The following is a 17045-nucleotide window of genomic DNA, read 5'->3' as shown; positions in this document are numbered from 1 at the left end:
ACTTATATTCCAGACAATTCGAAGCCCCTTGAGAAAGTTATTAAGAACATAACTAATATTCACAAGGAGATCGAAGACTTGAGTAGAGAAAATGTTTGGGAAAAGGTGGGCCACGGAATGAGTACAGTTGGAGGGTGGTTTTCCACCTTAGGCAAAAGCTTTGTTTGGTATATCCTAAAGCCTATCATCATAATATTGATCTGTGGGATTATATTGTGGGGATTGGTGAGGGTATTCAAATGGTACAGAGCAAGAAGGTCAGAAAGGGCCCAAAGAGAACAGCTGCAGAGATTGGCTGCCATACAAGATAATCAGTACAGGAGTCTGAGGGCTCTGGAAGCGCAGAGAATGCCAGCAATAACTGCAGTCTAAATGGTAGTGATGACCCCGAGAGGTCATCAAAGGGGGGAACTGAGAGAGCGCAAACTGACTTAAATGTATGAGTACATCACACTTATCTGTAGTAAGCACAAATCATGAGGAGAAATGCCATGAGTGCTAATAGTATCTGCAATTATATTCTGAATGTATAGCTAATGTAGAGATTTAAGTAGAAGTGGAACTAATACAGAAATGTGTGACATTATATGATTTTAGTAGATGTGATTATTTTTGAATCCATGTCATGTAGCTGTTAAAACATAAGATGGTATGCGGTTAAACGCAGAATGTGGTAGGCCTCAGGGCCAGAGCTGGAGGGAAAGGGAAGGTGGTTCTTTTCACGACACAGATTGTATTAATGTTTTGGTCATTGCATTAAATAGGCCGTGATTTATAGAGATGTTTATTAAATAATAGAATAAGAGTATTAACATGCTTTAATTAAATGAAGAAGTTGAATGCTATAATCCTGATGAAAAATATTGTAGGCCTGAAATGTTTTAACGTTGATTTATACGTACATGTCTGGGCTGAGAAATGTTGCAAGCTTTTTCTTTTTAGAAGTCTATGAGAGTTGGGTTCTTGGCTACAGATATCTGTCTGCAAAGGAAGAGGGGGGATCCAATTATAAATGAATGAATAGAGGTCTGTTCAGTAGACGGCCTAGACATGGAGGAGGGTTCCGGAATGTTTAAGGGGTATCAGCGGGCCGGAGAAGAGTCTGAGAAGCAAGGTCAACTCTAACGTATGAGGCCCAATACAAAGCATCATGGAAAAAGCCAGAAGCTACACCACGTGAGAGGCGTCTCGCAAGGGGCGTCTCAAATGTTGTTGACTGTTTTGTATTAGGGACAGCACCCCTGGGTGGAGTTAGAGCAGATACCTGAGGACCCTTTAGAGAGCGGATGGGTAGGCAGAGAGGGGTCATGACTGGAGAACTATAGGTTTTCACCAAGAGACTTAGAGTGAGTGACTTCCCTTGGGGGTCATTCACTGCTGACACCTTTGTTAGGTTGGGGATTTGGTTAAGTAGGGATACCATCTAGAGCAGGGTAGGGACAGCCTAACCTTTGCGTTTTCCTCCAACCTAAATGAAGGAGAGATATGCGTCAATGCTGATAGCTTTATTATTCTTAGAACTTGTGTTAGTGATTTCTGTTGCTCGTCTGAGGGCTTTTCGAGAGCACATGTATGTAATTGGACCTGTGTATCTCGTGAATCTCATTCTGAGATGTCTGTATTTGCAGCTTATCATATCTTTACAATAAACTTTTGAAAGCTAGAAGTTGTTTGTGATCTTTGGGAGCAGAGTCCTTTATTGGGTGAACTAGCTTGGAAATAGGTGCACTTTCTTTCCTCACAGACAGGCAACAAAGGTTCAGTCGACCAGATCGAGGTTTGGATCAATAGATATAAGGTATCGATCAAAATCTCGCCCTTTCACCTGGCAGTTTGTTGAATCCACACCCCACGCATTCTCTACTATTTCAAGAAGAGAAACATAAGCCACATCTTACCTCATACCACTGAAACATGGGCCCAAAATCAATGATTAACTCAGGAAGCATAAAACTGGTGAAACAGTCCTTATTTGATGCTGGTGGTGGGACCATGACATATTTTTGATCAGCAGACTTTGACGCAGAGCGAGGAAGGCAGAAAAAGGCAACAGACATAGGAAGAATAAGATACGAAAGAATGGCAAAGGGGGAAAGCACAGATGCAAGCAGTGGCGTAGCAAGGGTGGGTGAGGGGGAGGAGCACGGCTGTCGCAAGGGATTGCTGCACCCAAACCCCAGGATGGCAAACGCAGGGGGCCGCCATTGGCTGCCAAATGTCTAGCTACGCCACTGGATGCAGTTATGAGATAACAAGTGGTCAAGTGAAATCAAAACTAGGCAGAGTGAGCAAACCTTACTTTCGGCCATTCTGGCAGTAGGCTGCTAAGTAGAACCTTAGGACCCTGCATTTATTTATGTATTTGTTTGCTTATTTAGTTATTTGTTTATTTAATAAAGTAAGCGATGTGGAAACAGTCCAAACTTAACCAGAAAATTGCCAAGACTGTATGCAGCCTTTAAGGGCCTCATTAGGAGTGGCTCAGTGTTTGGTCCAACATTTACCCCACTTGATGAAATTCGACACAGCTGGGTAGGAATTGATTGAGTGTAATAAATAACACCGATATGAGCTTGACCCCAATAATCGGGATTAACATTCGGATTTTGGTATTTACTGCATGCACTAAACCCCGCACCTTTCCACGTAATTGCAGGGCATTTTCACCCGATACATTTCAGCAGTATTCTTGACCTGCCAAAATGTATTCAGGCAAATCAGACTCAAAATTCCAATATGTGCGGTACAGATATTACCATATATACTGGAACTATACAGGACAACTGTAACGGTCTATCTACCAAGGTATCTCGTATTTCTGCGGTGTTGTCTGATTTTTGTTTGCAATAAAGACGGACACACAAAAGAAACCATACCAGTGAAAATAAATGTAAAAATATAAACCTTGCGTTGTGCTGACAGTGGAGTCGACTAGTTTACATTTTTCCGCGCATTCCCCTGGTGACTGCTCGTCAGTGGAAGACAGATGGCATTCTATGCAGCTCCTGCGGAAAACAATAACACAACAGCCCATCAATCCCGGTCTGTCACGCTGCGACAATACAAAGGTCGATGCTGGGCTCCCGTTTTACGGTGCCAAACAACGAGACGTGCTTTTAGCTGTTTCGCAGAAATATGATAGGTACTGGCTCAGAAGGGAAAGGGGAGCAAAGTACAGTAGAAATGTAGTGATTCAGTAATCCCTGCCTCGCCGTTAGTCACGTAGCAATTGTCAGAGGTGAGACACCGCCCCAGGACACATTATTCATGCGTGTCTGAAGAGCAGCTGCTGCTTACTCACACGCGGACGCCATTTTTGAAAGGCCGAGCACAGCCTTGGAGCCAGAGATGAATCTAATATAAAACAAGATATTGCCTTTTTAATAATCATGTTTTAAATCCGTAATTAACTTCCCTTGTTTAAATGTCAGTAAATACATTTTCTCTAGTGGAATTTTTTGGTGTCCAGTTGCAAATGGTTTGTACTGGATCTAGTTACTGGCTTGTGGGGGTGTAGAAGAAAAGTCTACTTCGATAGATAACATTCCATATTGTTACAATTACACACGGGAACTGGTTATTTGGGTATAAAGGTGGCTATTTGTTTCGGTGAGAATTTGTTTTTTTGCTGAATAGAATTTACCTTGTGCTTCCTTTGAGCACATATTGTTCAATGTCCTCAGAAAAGAAATCTTGTGCAAAAAATAAAAAACATTTACAATGGAACAACTGAAGTGACTACTAGGGATTATTGAGTCCTTGGTCACTAGCACACCCTGTTCCTCTGCTTCGTGTAGTACATTTTGCATCTGTAGGAAGCAGGAGAAAGTGATGTCGTTTTTTAGAATAATTTGTTTATTTACTGGCAAAAAAACGATCAATACCCTTTGGTGCTCGAAAGTACAATTCAGACATAATGCTGCACTCCTCTAAGGCACCAGATCTGGAACTGATGTGGTGCTGCTCTAGTAACAGGTACACGCTACACCTTGTTTGTGGTGAAGTACTTGATGGTCAACTATAGATTTTTTTAACGAACCACCGAAATTGTTAGGAAGTTTGGCTGTGAGAAATATATAAAGGAGTTTGTGTCTCACAGATTTAGTTTCGTAGGGAATCCACACCCAGGGTATAGAGAACAGAAAATGTTCTTGGCAGACATGCCACACCAGAGTACACGTCAATTGGTGGGTTGGTAGATGCGCCCCTCTGGACAGAAGGCAATATACAATAAACACCCATGGAAGAATAGTTGGGGTCCTGTTGGCCAGCAATGACGGTGTATTAGTGTAACTTAAGCAGGTGGAAATTGTATTTGCATTCAACCCGTTGTCTCGTTCAAAAATTTAAAAAAAATTTAAACAGAGATAGAGAAGGAATCACACATTAATTTTATTTATCCACCATCAAGTAGCAAGTATAAATTAACAAAACAAAAAACTCTATCAAACTGTGTAGATAGATCTTCTGATGATAGGTATGTAGTTTCTCATTGAGCCAGGCAGGTGGGACACCACAGTCTAAGACAGTCCCTGCCTGTCTCTAGTCAGTGCAATCTTCCTCATACTCTATGGCCCCTGATGCAGTGGGGAACTAATGGGAATAATGGAAAACAGAGGTGTGTAGGATGATGGTAAAATATGGCTTCTGATCAGGCTATGATAAGACAGCTGGACAGCAGCAAATTGTCTGTGGAGAGGCGTATCTTGGTTGACACAAACTCTTCATGCAATTGTGTAATGAATGATTTAGAGCAACACAAGGTAACAGTTTAATAAAGAGGACAACAGTGTTGTGCAGTGTCTCTGGTACCACTACAGTTTACGCACACAGTTACACACAAACGCACACATACACACACACACGCCTCCTCGGAAGACAATTTATAATTTAATGCCATGGACCCGTGCTCCCTGCCCAGGGGGAACAGGATACTTGGAATAGCAGAGATGCAGTGCCCTAGATCGCACAGTTAATAAGGAAACATAACTTTGAGAAAGGTCAGCAAAGGCAGGGAACATAATATAACACTGAAGGAAACCTGGAGCTGATGCACAATAGGCCATGCACAGAATAAGAACACAATATTCAGCAATAGTGACCTGATCCATTAAGACTATTGACTCCTGAAGGGGCTGTGTAGGCCATCAGTAGATATACATGAACACGTCTCGCTGGGGAAATGAAGCCGGCTCGTCACCTCCACCGGCTCAATGGAGCCTGAATAAATAGTATTTCCAAATGAGGTCGCACACTGCTCGTCCCATCAGCGTGTGACCCCGGAGCATGATGGTCGATGTAGTAGGTATCAGCGGGTGCGCTTCTACCCGAGTCTTGAGGGTGTTCACTGATGTGCTTGCCATCCCTGGACACGTGTTTCGCGGTTATTACCGCTCGTCAGCAGGGATTAGGCGTGTGCAGGGGGTTGCTGCGTGGGCTGCCGAAAATATTTGTAGGTCCAGAAACCTCTTATGGCGCGCAGGTGCGGAATCTCGAGGTCGTTACCTCCACCGGCTCAAGGGAGCCTGAATAAATAGTATTTCCAAATGAGGTCGCACACTGCTCGTCCCATCAGCGTGTGACCCCGGAGCATGATGGTCGATGGAGTAGGTATCAGCAGGTGCGCTTCTACCCGAGTCTTGAGTCTTGAGGGTGTTCACTGATGTGCTTGCCATCCCTAGACACGTGTTTCGCGGTTATTACCGCTCGTCAACAGGGATTAGGCGTGTGCACGGGGTTGCTGCGTGGGCTGCCGAAAATATTTGTAGGTCCAGATACCTCTTATGGCGCGCAGGTGCGGAATCTCGAGGTCATCACCTCCACCGGCTCAAGGGAGCCTGAATAAATAGTATTTCCAAATGAGGTCGCACACTGCTCGTCCCATCAGCGTGTGACCCCGGAGCATGATGGTCTATGTAGTAGGTATCAGCGGGTGCGCTTCTAACCGAGTCTTGAGTCTTGAGGGTGTTCACTGATGTGCTTGCCATCCCTGGACACGTGTTTCGCGGTTATTACCGCTCGTCAGCAGGGATTAGGCGTGTGCACGGGGTTGCTGCGTGGGCTGCCGAAAATATTTGTAGGTCCAGATACCTCTTATGGCGCGCAGGTGCGGATTCTCGAGTTCGTCACCTCCACTGGCTCAAGGGAGCCTAAATAAATAGTATTTCCAAATGAGGTCGCACACTGCTCGTCCCATCAGCGTGTGACCCCGGAGCATGATGGTCGATGTAGTAGGTATCAGCGGGTGCGCTTCTACCCGAGTCTTGAGTCTTGAGGGTGTTCACTGGTGTGCTTGCCATCCCCGCGCGCCACAAGAGGTATCTGGAGCTATAATATTTTCGGCAGCCCACGCAGCAACCCATGCACACGCCTAATCCCTGCTGACGAGCGGTAATAACCGCGAAACACGTGTCCAGGGATGGCAAGCACACCAGTGAACACCCTCAAGACTCAAGACTCGGGTAGAAGAGCACCCGCTGATACCTACTACATCGACCATCATGCTCCCGGGTCAAACGCTGATGGGACGAGCAGTGTGCGACCTCATTTGGCAATACTATTTATTCAGGCTCCCTTGAGCCGGTGGAGGTGACGACCTCGAGATTCCGCACCTGCGCGCCACAAGAGGTATCTGGACCTATAATATTTTCGGCAGCCCACGCAGCAACCCGTGCACACGCCTAATCCCTGCTGACGAGCAGTAATAACCGTGAAACACGTGTCCAGGGATGGCAAGCACACCAGTGAACACCCTCAAGACTCAAGACTCGGGTAGAAGCGCACCCGCTGATACCTACTACATCGACCATCATGCTCCGGGGTCACACGCTGATGGGACGAGCAGTGTGCGACCTCATTTGGAAATACTATTTATTCAGGCTCCCTTGAGCCGGTGGAGGTGACGACCTCGAGATTCCGCACCTGCGCGCCACAAGAGGTATCTGGACCTATAATATTTTCGGCAGCCCACGCAGCAACCCATGCACACGCCTAATCCCTGCTGATGAGCCGTAATAACCGCGAAACACGTGTCCAGGGATGGCAAGCACACCAGTGAACACCCTCAAGACTCAAGACTCGGGTAGAAGCGCACCCGCTGATACCTACTACATCGACCATAATGCTACGGGGTCACACGCTGATGGGACGAGCAGTTTGCGACCTCATTTGGAAATACTAAATCTCTTACAATGATTCTGGCTAACCCACAAAATATCATTGTAACCCCCAGAAGTTGGAGGGTGATGTTTCCTGTTAGAACATAGTTATTTACAACAGCTGACTCCTCCTATCTCCCAAAGCACGTAAAACCACTGCCTTAATAATGCAGCCAGTATTGATTTTGCTGTCTGATGTCTGCTGGGAAATATATTCCGGTGATGACATCTCTTTCCCTGGTTATGTGAGATTGGGAGTACTAAACAGAAATATTGGCACCTGAACCGAAATATAATTCAGATATATGTGTGTACTTCGATTTCCAGATGTGAAGCATTATCACTTTTTTCCTCTTCTTCATGAAAAACCCTTACAGTATGGGGAGAACCATCTCTATTGCTCATTCCTGTAGGACAAAGGAGATGTATACATAAAGCCACTCCTACTTATTTTTGTTTTTTTGTCTACACAGAAGCTTAAGCCAAGGGCCTTGATTCTCTGTATGGGGCTAAATTCCAATCAGTGAGAAAGTAAGAACATTTTCTGGGATCAAAATTATGAATAAAGCAGTAACCACTGAAGACCAGCTTTGGGTGTTAAGCCTGTAGCCTAAGCCTTTACTGTATGTCTAAGAAATGTTGTTAAGCAGCCCTCATGCTAAGAAGTGTTCAAGCAGCATTATGTGTAGCATTTCTACTTTGATGAGGATCAGGATAGACCAGGCATGCATTTAAGGAATTAGCAAAGGCATCATATACGTGTTGGGAAGAGTTCTTTTGATGCCAACCGTGACCTTGTGACACTTAATCTGTTTCTATTTCAGCAAGTAAATTGAAACAGGTGGTAGTAAGAAGAATATGAAAGGCTCAATGGTTATTTAAGGGCTCAGAATCCAAGAGCAGTTATCTGTCGATGGGGCGAGAGTCTAACATTTAGGATATTAATGTGCACTTATACAGAAAGAAGTAATATTTTTATTATTTTTACTGCACAGTAATTCCTCAGCCACTCAATCAGGGCCTTCACTTGATTAAAACACATAGGAAAGATTTAAACCAGTACATGCTCAAGGAAGTTCAGGAAGAAGTGATGTTGCACATTGTGAACATATTGGAAATATGGCCTGAACGACCCTTGTCAGCCTCCACTTCAGGACCTGGACTATTTCACTAACCAGCCATCCACAGCAACTGGCCTCCCTTTCTTAAAGCTGTCCGATTCCAGAACAATTGTGAAGAGCCTTACAAGACCGAAATGGTCAGATGTACGCTTAAGAAGGTTTTGAATCAGAGTTATTGAGTGTTTAAAATGTGGATTGTTTATTGCCTTGCAGGTAAGCTGTATTTCTGTAGCGGTAGAGCATGCTCCTTCATTCAATGATGGAATAGAAGGAGGGGACCTGTTTGAGGTATTCTAATGCTACGGATATTGTCTCTCTGGACAGAGAAGGATATGCTTTATATATTGATCAATCCCATCCGCAAGATAGTCGGATCATTGTTGCTTCTTTGATAGACAGGTCAGGTACAAATTAAAGCGACTGAAGATCGGAAACTGATGACTCCATTCAGACTTTCAGCTTTATGCTTATGGGATGTTGTTGCTACTTGCCTGGCCAGTTGGCTAAAAGTCGTAAGATCCTACAGTTCATCTGATCCAAGTAGATCCAGAGGTCATGGAAATTCCTTTTTTAAGAAGACCCGTGCTGCATCTGCATCAAAGTCACAACTGTCTGTTTTATAGCACAGCAGGATCGTAGGGAGTGATGTCTATTCCGAGGCGAAATATAAAACCCTCTTATGAGGAGCTTAATGAAAAGCCAAGACCTCCATGAAGGCATTCAAAGTGCTCTAAAAATACCCCCTCCCTGAGGAGAAGAAAGGTTTGAGACTATTTTTTTCATTCTCAAGATCTCCAAAAACCTATGTTTGTTTATGAAGACACATAAAGAATACCTGAATCATTTCACTCAAGGTGGAAACAGTACAGATGATCCTCTAGATAATATCTCTAATAGATGTAAGTATTATATCGTGCAATCTGTGTTGAAAGCAACTGACCAAGCAGTGTAGATTGGGAACAGAAATGCTGAACTGGACAGGAGAGAAGGCAGATCCCTTTTGACCCCCAACCCAAACTATTAAAACAAGGACAGTGCTCTTGTGGTGCTGAGTGTTGCTTTTGCGGTTGGGCAGAGTGATGTGGGTGTGTCCCTGAGTGATGTGATGGTGCCCATGAGTGATGCCACAGAGTGATGTGGTGGTGTCCCAGAGTGATGTGGTGGTGTTCCAGAGTGATGTGGTGGTGTCCCAGAGTGATGTGGCGGTGTCCCAGAGTGATGTGGTGGTGTCCCTGAGTGATGTGGTGGTGTCCCAGAGTGATGTGGTGGTGTCCCTGAGTGATGTGGTGGTGTCCCTGAGTGATGTGGTGGTGCCCCTGAGTAATGTGGTGGTGCCCCTGAGTGATGCCCCAGAGTGATGTGGTGGTGTCTGTGAGTGATGTGGTGGTGTTCCGTGAGTGATGTGGTGGTGTCTGTGAGTGATGTGGTGGTGTTTGTGAGTGATATGGTGGTGCCCCAGAGTGACGTGGTGGTGTCCTAGAGTGATGTGGTGGTGTCCTAGAGTGATGTGGTGGTGTCCAAGAGTGATATGGTGGTGTCCCTGAGCGATGTGGTGGTGTTGTGAGGTGTGTAGCAGTGTGAGGCATGCAGCAGTGTGAGGCATGCAGCAGTGTGTGGCATGCAACAGTGAGGGCGTGCAGCAGTGTGAGGCTTGCAGCAGTGTGAGTAATGCAGCAGTGTGAGTAATGCAGCAGTGTGAGGCATGCAGCAGTGTGAGTCGTGAGGTAGTGTGCAGCATGCAGCAGTGTGAGAAATGTAGCAGTGTGAGGCGTGCAGCAGTGTGAGGCGTGCAGCAGAGTGAGATGTGCAGCAGTGTGAGGCATGCAGCAGTGTGAGGCGTGCAGCAGTGTGTGGCGTGCAGCAGTGTGGCATGCAGCAGTGTGGCGTGCAGCAGTGTGAGGCGTGCAGAGGTGTGAGGTGTGCAGCAGTGTGAGGCGTGCAGCAGTGTGAGGCGTGCAGCAGTGTGACGCGTGCAGCAGTGTGAGGCATGCAGCAGTGTGAGGAGTGCAGCAGTGTGTGATGTGCAGCAGTGTTTGGTGTGCAGCATGCAGCAGTGTGCAGCATGCAGCAGTGTGAGTAATGCAGCAGTGTGCAGCGACCAGCAGTGTGATGCGTGCAGCAGTGTGATGCATGCAGCATTGTGAGGCGTGCAGCAGTGTGAGGCGTGCAGCAGTGTGAGGCGTGCAGCCGTGTGAGGCGTGCAGCAGTGTGAGGCGTGCAGCAGTGTGAGGCGTGCAGCAGTGTGTGGCGTGCAGCGTGCAGCAGTGTGAGGCATGCAGCAGTGCGTGGCATGCAGCAGTGTGAGGCGTGCAGCAGTGTGTGGCGTGCAGCAGTGTGAGGCATGCAGCAGTGTGTGGCGTGCAGCAGTGTGAGGCAGGCTGCAGTGTGTGGCGTGCAGCAGTGTGTGGCATGCAGCAGTGTGAGGCATGCAGCAGTGTGTGGCGTGCAACAGTGTGAGGCATGCAGCAGTGTGTGGCGTGCAGCAGTGTGTGGAGTGCAGCAGTGTGAGGCGTGCAGCAGTGTGAGGCATGCAGCAGTGTGAGGCGTGCAGCAGTGTGTGGTGTGCAGCAGTGTGTGGTATGCAGCAGTGTGTGGTGTGCAGCAGTGTGTGGCATGCAGCAGTGTGAGGCATGCAGCAGTGCGTGGCATGCAGCAGTGTGAGGCGTGCAGCAGTGTGTGGCGTGCAGCAGTGTGAGGCGTGCAACAGTGTGTGGCGTGCAGCAGTGTGAGGCATGCAGCAGTGTGTGGCGTGCAGCAGTGTGAGGCAGGCTGCAGTGTGTGGCGTGCAGCAGTGTGTGGCATGCAGCAGTGTGAGGCATGCAGCAGTGTGTGGCGTGCAGCAGTGTGAGGGGTGCAGCAGTGTGTGGCGTGCAGCAGTGTGTGGCGTGTAGCAGTGTGAGGCATGCAGCAGTGTGAGGCGTGCAGCAGTGTGATGCGTGCAGCAGTGTGATGCGTGCAGCATTGTGAGGCGAGCAGCATTGTGAGGCGAGCAGCAGTGTGATGCGTGCAGCAGTGTGAGGCGTGCAGCAGTGTGAGGCGTGCAGCAATGTGAGGCGTGCAGCAGTGTGAGGCGTGCAGCAGTGTGAGGCATGCTTCAGTGTGTGGCGTGCAGCAGTGTGTGGCATGCAGCAGTGTGAGGCATGCACCAGTGTGTGGCGTACAGCAGTGTGAGGCGTGCAGCAGTGTGTGGCGTGCAGCAGTGTGTTGCATGCAGCAGTGTGAGGCGTGCAGCAGTGTGAGGCGTGCAGCAGTGTGACGCGTGCAGCAGTGTGAGGCATGCAGCAGTGTGAGGTGTGCAGCAGTGTGTGGCGTGCAGCAGTGTGCAGCATGCAGCAGTGTGCAGCATGCAGCAGTGTGAGTAATGCAGCAGTGTGCAGCGAGCAGCAGTGTGATGCGTGCAGCAGTGTGATGCGTGCAGCATTGTGAGGCATGCAGCAGTGTTAGGCGTGCAGCAGTGTGAGGCGTGCAGCAGTGTGAGGCGTGCAGCAATGTGAGGCGTGCAGCAGTGTGAGGCGTGCAGCAGTGTGAGGCGTGCAGCAGTGTGTGGCGTGCAGCGTGCAGCAGTGTGAGGCATGCAGCAGTGCGTGGCATGCAGCAGTGTGAGGCGTGCAGCAGTGTGTGGCGTGCAGCAGTGTGAGGCGTGCAGCAGTGTGTGGCGTGCAGCAGTGTGAGGCAGGCTGCAGTGTGTGGCGTGAAGCAGTGGGAGGCATGCAGCAGTGTGAGGCATGCAGCAGTGTGTGGCATGCAGCAGTGTGAGGCAGACTGTGAGGTTCCGTGGTTTTCGGGACCGGACTCCATTTTGTTTTTGCATTGCTCGAGATGCCATTTTGTGTTGCCCTCACGTAGGCCTAGGTAGTAAACGAACGAACGAAGTTGCATGGGCCTCGCTGCCCATGTACATTTAACATGGCCCTTTTCGACTTACGAGTGAATTGCAAGACGCTGACCCGGTCATCTGAAACTGACCTTTTGCGAAGCCAGTTTCGTTAGCTGATAGTAATCTAGGAATCCAATCATTGTTCAGGATATCGTTAGTTTTAGTTTCTTGCACATATCTTATCCTACTCAACATCTGAATTGCTCTTTCCTTTACGACTTTTCATTACATGGGTAGTGCTTTCAATTATCGGATTGTCCGGCTTTTGGTAATCGAATTTGGGACAGTCCTAATAATTAACTTGTGGGTTGGTACGATGTAAAGTGAGCTTTTTGGAATGTGATAATGTACGTAAAATGTGTTTCATTGGTCAGAATTTGCCGCAGTGGGTGTGCATTTGTAATGGGTTGAAACTGTGAATAAAAGAAGATGTCATGCTCTACTAAAATTGAGCAGGTTCCTGAGTTGTACACCGTGTTGTATTGCTTGGTTCACTGTTACTAGCTGCAGCTAATAAATTGATCTCTGACGCCAACCAGAAGTATTCCGTGTCTCTGTAGTCTAAGACAGGAGAAACTCGAAGACTTCGGGTGTGTCCCTGGCACCGCTGGGTTCTAAGAAAACCCGGTTCTTCAGTTGGCGCCCAACGTGGGGCGACATCAAGCGGTACCGGTCCAAGCCTGAGGATCGTTAGGAGCCACGTGAGGAAATTCTGGAGGAAGGCTGCCACTTCATCGACCCCTGTATGTCGACGTGGACTGAAAGTCTTTGCTGCGAGGCCTCCTGCTTTCCGACGGCTACGAAGGACTGCTGCCCTGACTGTCGCCCTGTCTTGGACCCTTGATTGATCCTTTGTAGAGCGAGACGATAGACGGTCTTCTGGTGGCGTGACAGATACCTTGGTTAAGTATAAGTGGGTCGTTCCCACGACTTTGTTTGGTTCTTTGTTTGGTTTGATTCGAGCACCGCAGTAATCGAAGCCGAGGGGCTCGTATATTTGCGAGAGTATCGATAATTGATAACCCCTTGAAGTTTGAAGCTAGATTAGTGAGCTATAAGATGCCTGGTCTTAGCAAAATTAGGAAATGGTTTAGTTGTGGTTGCAACAGGGATTCCCGATTGGAGGACTCGTGTCCAATACCTCCGGTTGGAACTCCAACTTATGAGCTCTATTCAAAACACGGAGTTGGTCCTATTACTTATAATGAAGTGTGGGTCCGTTATACTAGCAAAGATGGTGTCTTACGATGGCCCCAACATGTTAGTTTCAAATTAAATATTTTAGATAATTTGGAAGTTGCGCTATTTAAGAAGAAAGCCCGGCCGGCAATGTTTGGCTCTTTCCGTCTTTGGCGAAAGGAAGCCAAACAGCGAGAAATTAAGCAAGCAAAAAGAGATAGGAAAGTTAAGAATATGTCAGTACTACAAGCTGCTAGGTAGTTTAAAGCAGACGAGGACGATCGAGTGAATGAAGTTTCAGATAGACAGCGTTGCATGGCCATAGATAAATGTTATCCGGCCTTGCCGTCTTCTCCACCGAAAGTGATTGAAGACCTTGAGAAAGATCCTTTGATGTCTCATTTACTGAGATTGCCACCTCCTTATGTGCAGGGTGCTACTGCGCCTCCATTACCCCCGGTTGTTCCACCCTTTGTTGTTCAACCTCCTGCTGTTGTTCAGCCACCTGGTGATCCACAGATGGTTTTACCTCCTACTGCGCAACCCACTCTAGGGTCGCAAGCTTTGCTTCCAGCTTTGCCTCAAACTCCTTTGCCTTCTGCTTCTGCATCTCAGACTCCTACTGTTCCTGTTCCTACTTTGTCTCAAGATTTTAACTTTCCTCTTTTTACGCCTACTTCTTCTCCTTCTGCTCGAAAACGAATGACGGAGACCGTTGTTAATTTGTTGTCTCCATTATTTGGGCCACTGAGTATGACCCCTGTTTCGGAACGTAAGCAGAGTCGTAGTCAGTTTCCTAGTTCCGAGGAACGGGCAGTGTTGGATTTATTGGCCCGTAGATGGATTTTGAATGCTCCCAGGTATAGTTTTTCGTCAGTTATGGACGTTTTCTTTCAGTGGGAGCCGCCTAAACAGAGGTATGTTTTTAATGTAATGTGTGCCTTTCTGAGGCAGGAATGGGAAGATAATGAGTTGGGTCCGATCACGCAGGAAGTGCTCGATGTTCAGTCAGAGTTTGCTAAAGGGACGATAGTGGAATCTGATGTTACAGATGCCGTAGAAATGATACTTGCTTTCAGATCTAGACTTCCGTCTCAGCCATTGTATGAACCTGATCCTTCTGTTAGGAGAAAAGTGAAGCAGTATCCTATGAGAGAAGTTCCTCCTGTATGGAAGGAAGCAGTTCAGGCTGATGTTAATATGGGTATTCAAGCTGCAGAGGCTCATTTTCAGCGAATATGGGTACATGTTCCTTGGAAGCGAGCAGAGGTCTTAGCTCTTAAGCAGACCTTACCTGACCCTCGTAAGAATCCTGCTGGTTATTACAAGGAGTTGTCCGAGACAGTTGAAGCGTGTATTATGAATTTAGCCGATATAGATATGTTGATGGGTAATTTAGTTCCGCAACCTTTGTGGGAGAAGATTCGCCATGAGAATCAGGCAGCAGAGTTAGGAGATACTTGGGCGAATATTGTTGCTGCAGATGGTAGACAAGAGGGAGGTGCTAAACCTGAACCTTTAGTTGCAGAATTGCCTGGTAGAATTATTAATCTAATGAAAACGATGATGCCTGCTTTGCGAGTGAATTGGGACAAGTTGTCAGCGTGCAAGCAAAAGAAAGATGAGAGCGTGCCCGGTTTCTTCACTAGGTTTGAAGAGACGTTTATCAATCATAGTGGTCAGGACATGAGTACCGAAGGTGGGCAAAGATTATTTGTGGACAAATTTGTCTTTAATTTGCTTCCCGAGCTTTCTAAAAAGTTGAAGGACTCTGAGAGTTCATGGGCTGTTTCTTCGTCGGCCCAGATATTGGCTACTGCCCAATATTACGAGAATAGGGATAAAGATGAGAAGGATAAAGCAGAGAAGAAAACAAAAGATCTAAAGACGAAAATCCTTTTACAGCAAGTTTATCCGCCTCGTCAGAATCAGCCTCAGTTTCAGCAACCTCCACAGTTTCAGAGATTGTTACAGAAGCCTGAGCCTTATGCTCAGCGATTCTTTCCTGGAACTAATCAGTGTGCTTACTGTAGGGAGGAAGGTCATTTCAAGAATAATTGCCCAGCTTTGTTACAGCGTGGGAATGGTGCATCTAGTCAGAGAGGTCGTGGTGGTTTCCAGCAAGCTGGTAGAGGACGTGGTGTGATTCCCCAGAATGAGCATTCCTCTTCCCTTCAGAATTCTGCGAATTACTTTGACAGACAGAATGTTCCGACTGGTCAGTCTGCACAGTACTATGTTGACGATTATTATGTCGAGAGTGAGAGTGCTAGTTATAATGATAGTTAGGACAGCCATGGGCAAAGAGAGGGAGTAGTGTCAGTTCCAGTAGATCAGAGTGGACCTTATTTTGAAGTGACTACATCAGGTGTGGTACAACCTTTTCTTTCGGATACTGGTGCGACAAAGAGTTCTATCATGCACTCTAAACTTCCTGGCGCACCTTTGTCTGGCTTGACCAATGTTTCTGTAGGATTTTCAGGCGCCCCAGTTTGTAACCCGATTTCTGATCCTTTGCCTCTTTCTATTGGCCCTTGTAAATTGGAGACTCCTCTTATTCTAACGACTGGTTTCAATGAGAATCTATTGGGATTGGACTTGCTGAAAAGATTGTATGCGACATTACATTGTTCTCCTTCGGGAGTACACCTTACTTTAGGTAAGAGAGTGATTTCTCCGATGTATTGGTCTAAAGATTGTCTGCCACTGGAATTGCGTTCGCTTCCTGATACACTTTGGGCTACGGGTCCGAATGATGTTGGTCTTTTGCAAATTCCACCGTATATTGTTACCCTCAAATCGAATGCTAGGCTACCTCGTATTCCACAGTATAAGATCTCGAGCGATGGCGAGAGAGCTCTTTTAACGATCATCTATGATTTGGTTGGGAAGGGTGTAATTGAAGAAACGAGAGGTAATGTGTGCAACAGTCCTGGTTTGCCTGTTCTTAAGCGTACTGATGCTTCTAAGCCACCTGTGAATCGGTTTGTGATTGATCTTCGAGAGGTAAATAAGATTGTTGTGCCACAGTTTCCTGTTGTTCCAGATATCACTGCTTTATTGACTCTAATTCCTGCTTCGGCAGCTTGGTTTTCTGTGATTGACCTAAAGAATGCTTTCTTTAGCATTCCGATTGCTGAGGAGAGTAGAGATATTTTTGGCTTCTCTTTAGGAGGACGAAGCTTCCGGTTCAAGAGAGCTCCCCAAGGTTATTGTGAAAGTCCCTCTATCTATAGTCAGGCGTTGAAAACTCAGCTTGATAGTCTTGTGTTGCCTTTTGGTGCTACTCTTATCCAGTATGTTGATGATCTGTTGGTTGCTGCTGATGATGAAGAGATTTGTAAAAAAGCTACTTTTTCTTTGTTACGACATTTGTCTGACCTTCATCATAAAGTGTCACCTTCAAAGTTGCCGTATTGCCGACAAGAAGTAACCTACTTAGGTCATCTCTTGTCGAAGGAGGGAAGAAGGTTGACCCCAGAACGAATTCAAGCGATTGCGCAAATGAGTGTGCCATCCACACAGAGAGAAGTGCGTGCTTTCCTAGGTATCACTTCGTATTGTAGACAGTGGATCCCTAATTTTTCCCTGTTAGCGAAACCTCTGTTGGCACTGACTCTTAAAGATACTCCGTATCCTCTTCCTTGGTCGGATGAGTGTCAGAAAAGTTTTTCTGAATTACGTGATGCATTGTGTTCGGCTCCGGTGTTG

General features: G+C 46.8%; 1 protein-coding gene across 2 annotated transcripts in view; it reads right to left on the bottom strand.

Moving 5' to 3' along the window:
• ITGB6 (integrin subunit beta 6) overlaps positions 1-17045 on the bottom strand; it is a 238631-nt gene that overhangs the window by 86258 nt on the left and 135328 nt on the right. For both annotated transcript variants that reach the window (XM_078681677.1, XM_078681676.1), the window contains exon 13: positions 2905-3005. In XM_078681677.1, coding sequence (XP_078537803.1) covers positions 2905-3005 — 101 coding nt within the window. The remainder of the gene's footprint in view (positions 1-2904; positions 3006-17045) is intronic.

The sequence above is a fragment of the Lissotriton helveticus genome, chromosome 3_1, assembly GCF_964261635.1.
Source record: "Lissotriton helveticus chromosome 3_1, aLisHel1.1, whole genome shotgun sequence".
In the NCBI taxonomy this organism is placed as follows: Eukaryota; Metazoa; Chordata; class Amphibia; order Caudata; family Salamandridae; genus Lissotriton; species Lissotriton helveticus.
This window is presented reverse-complemented; position numbering and strand designations above follow the sequence as displayed.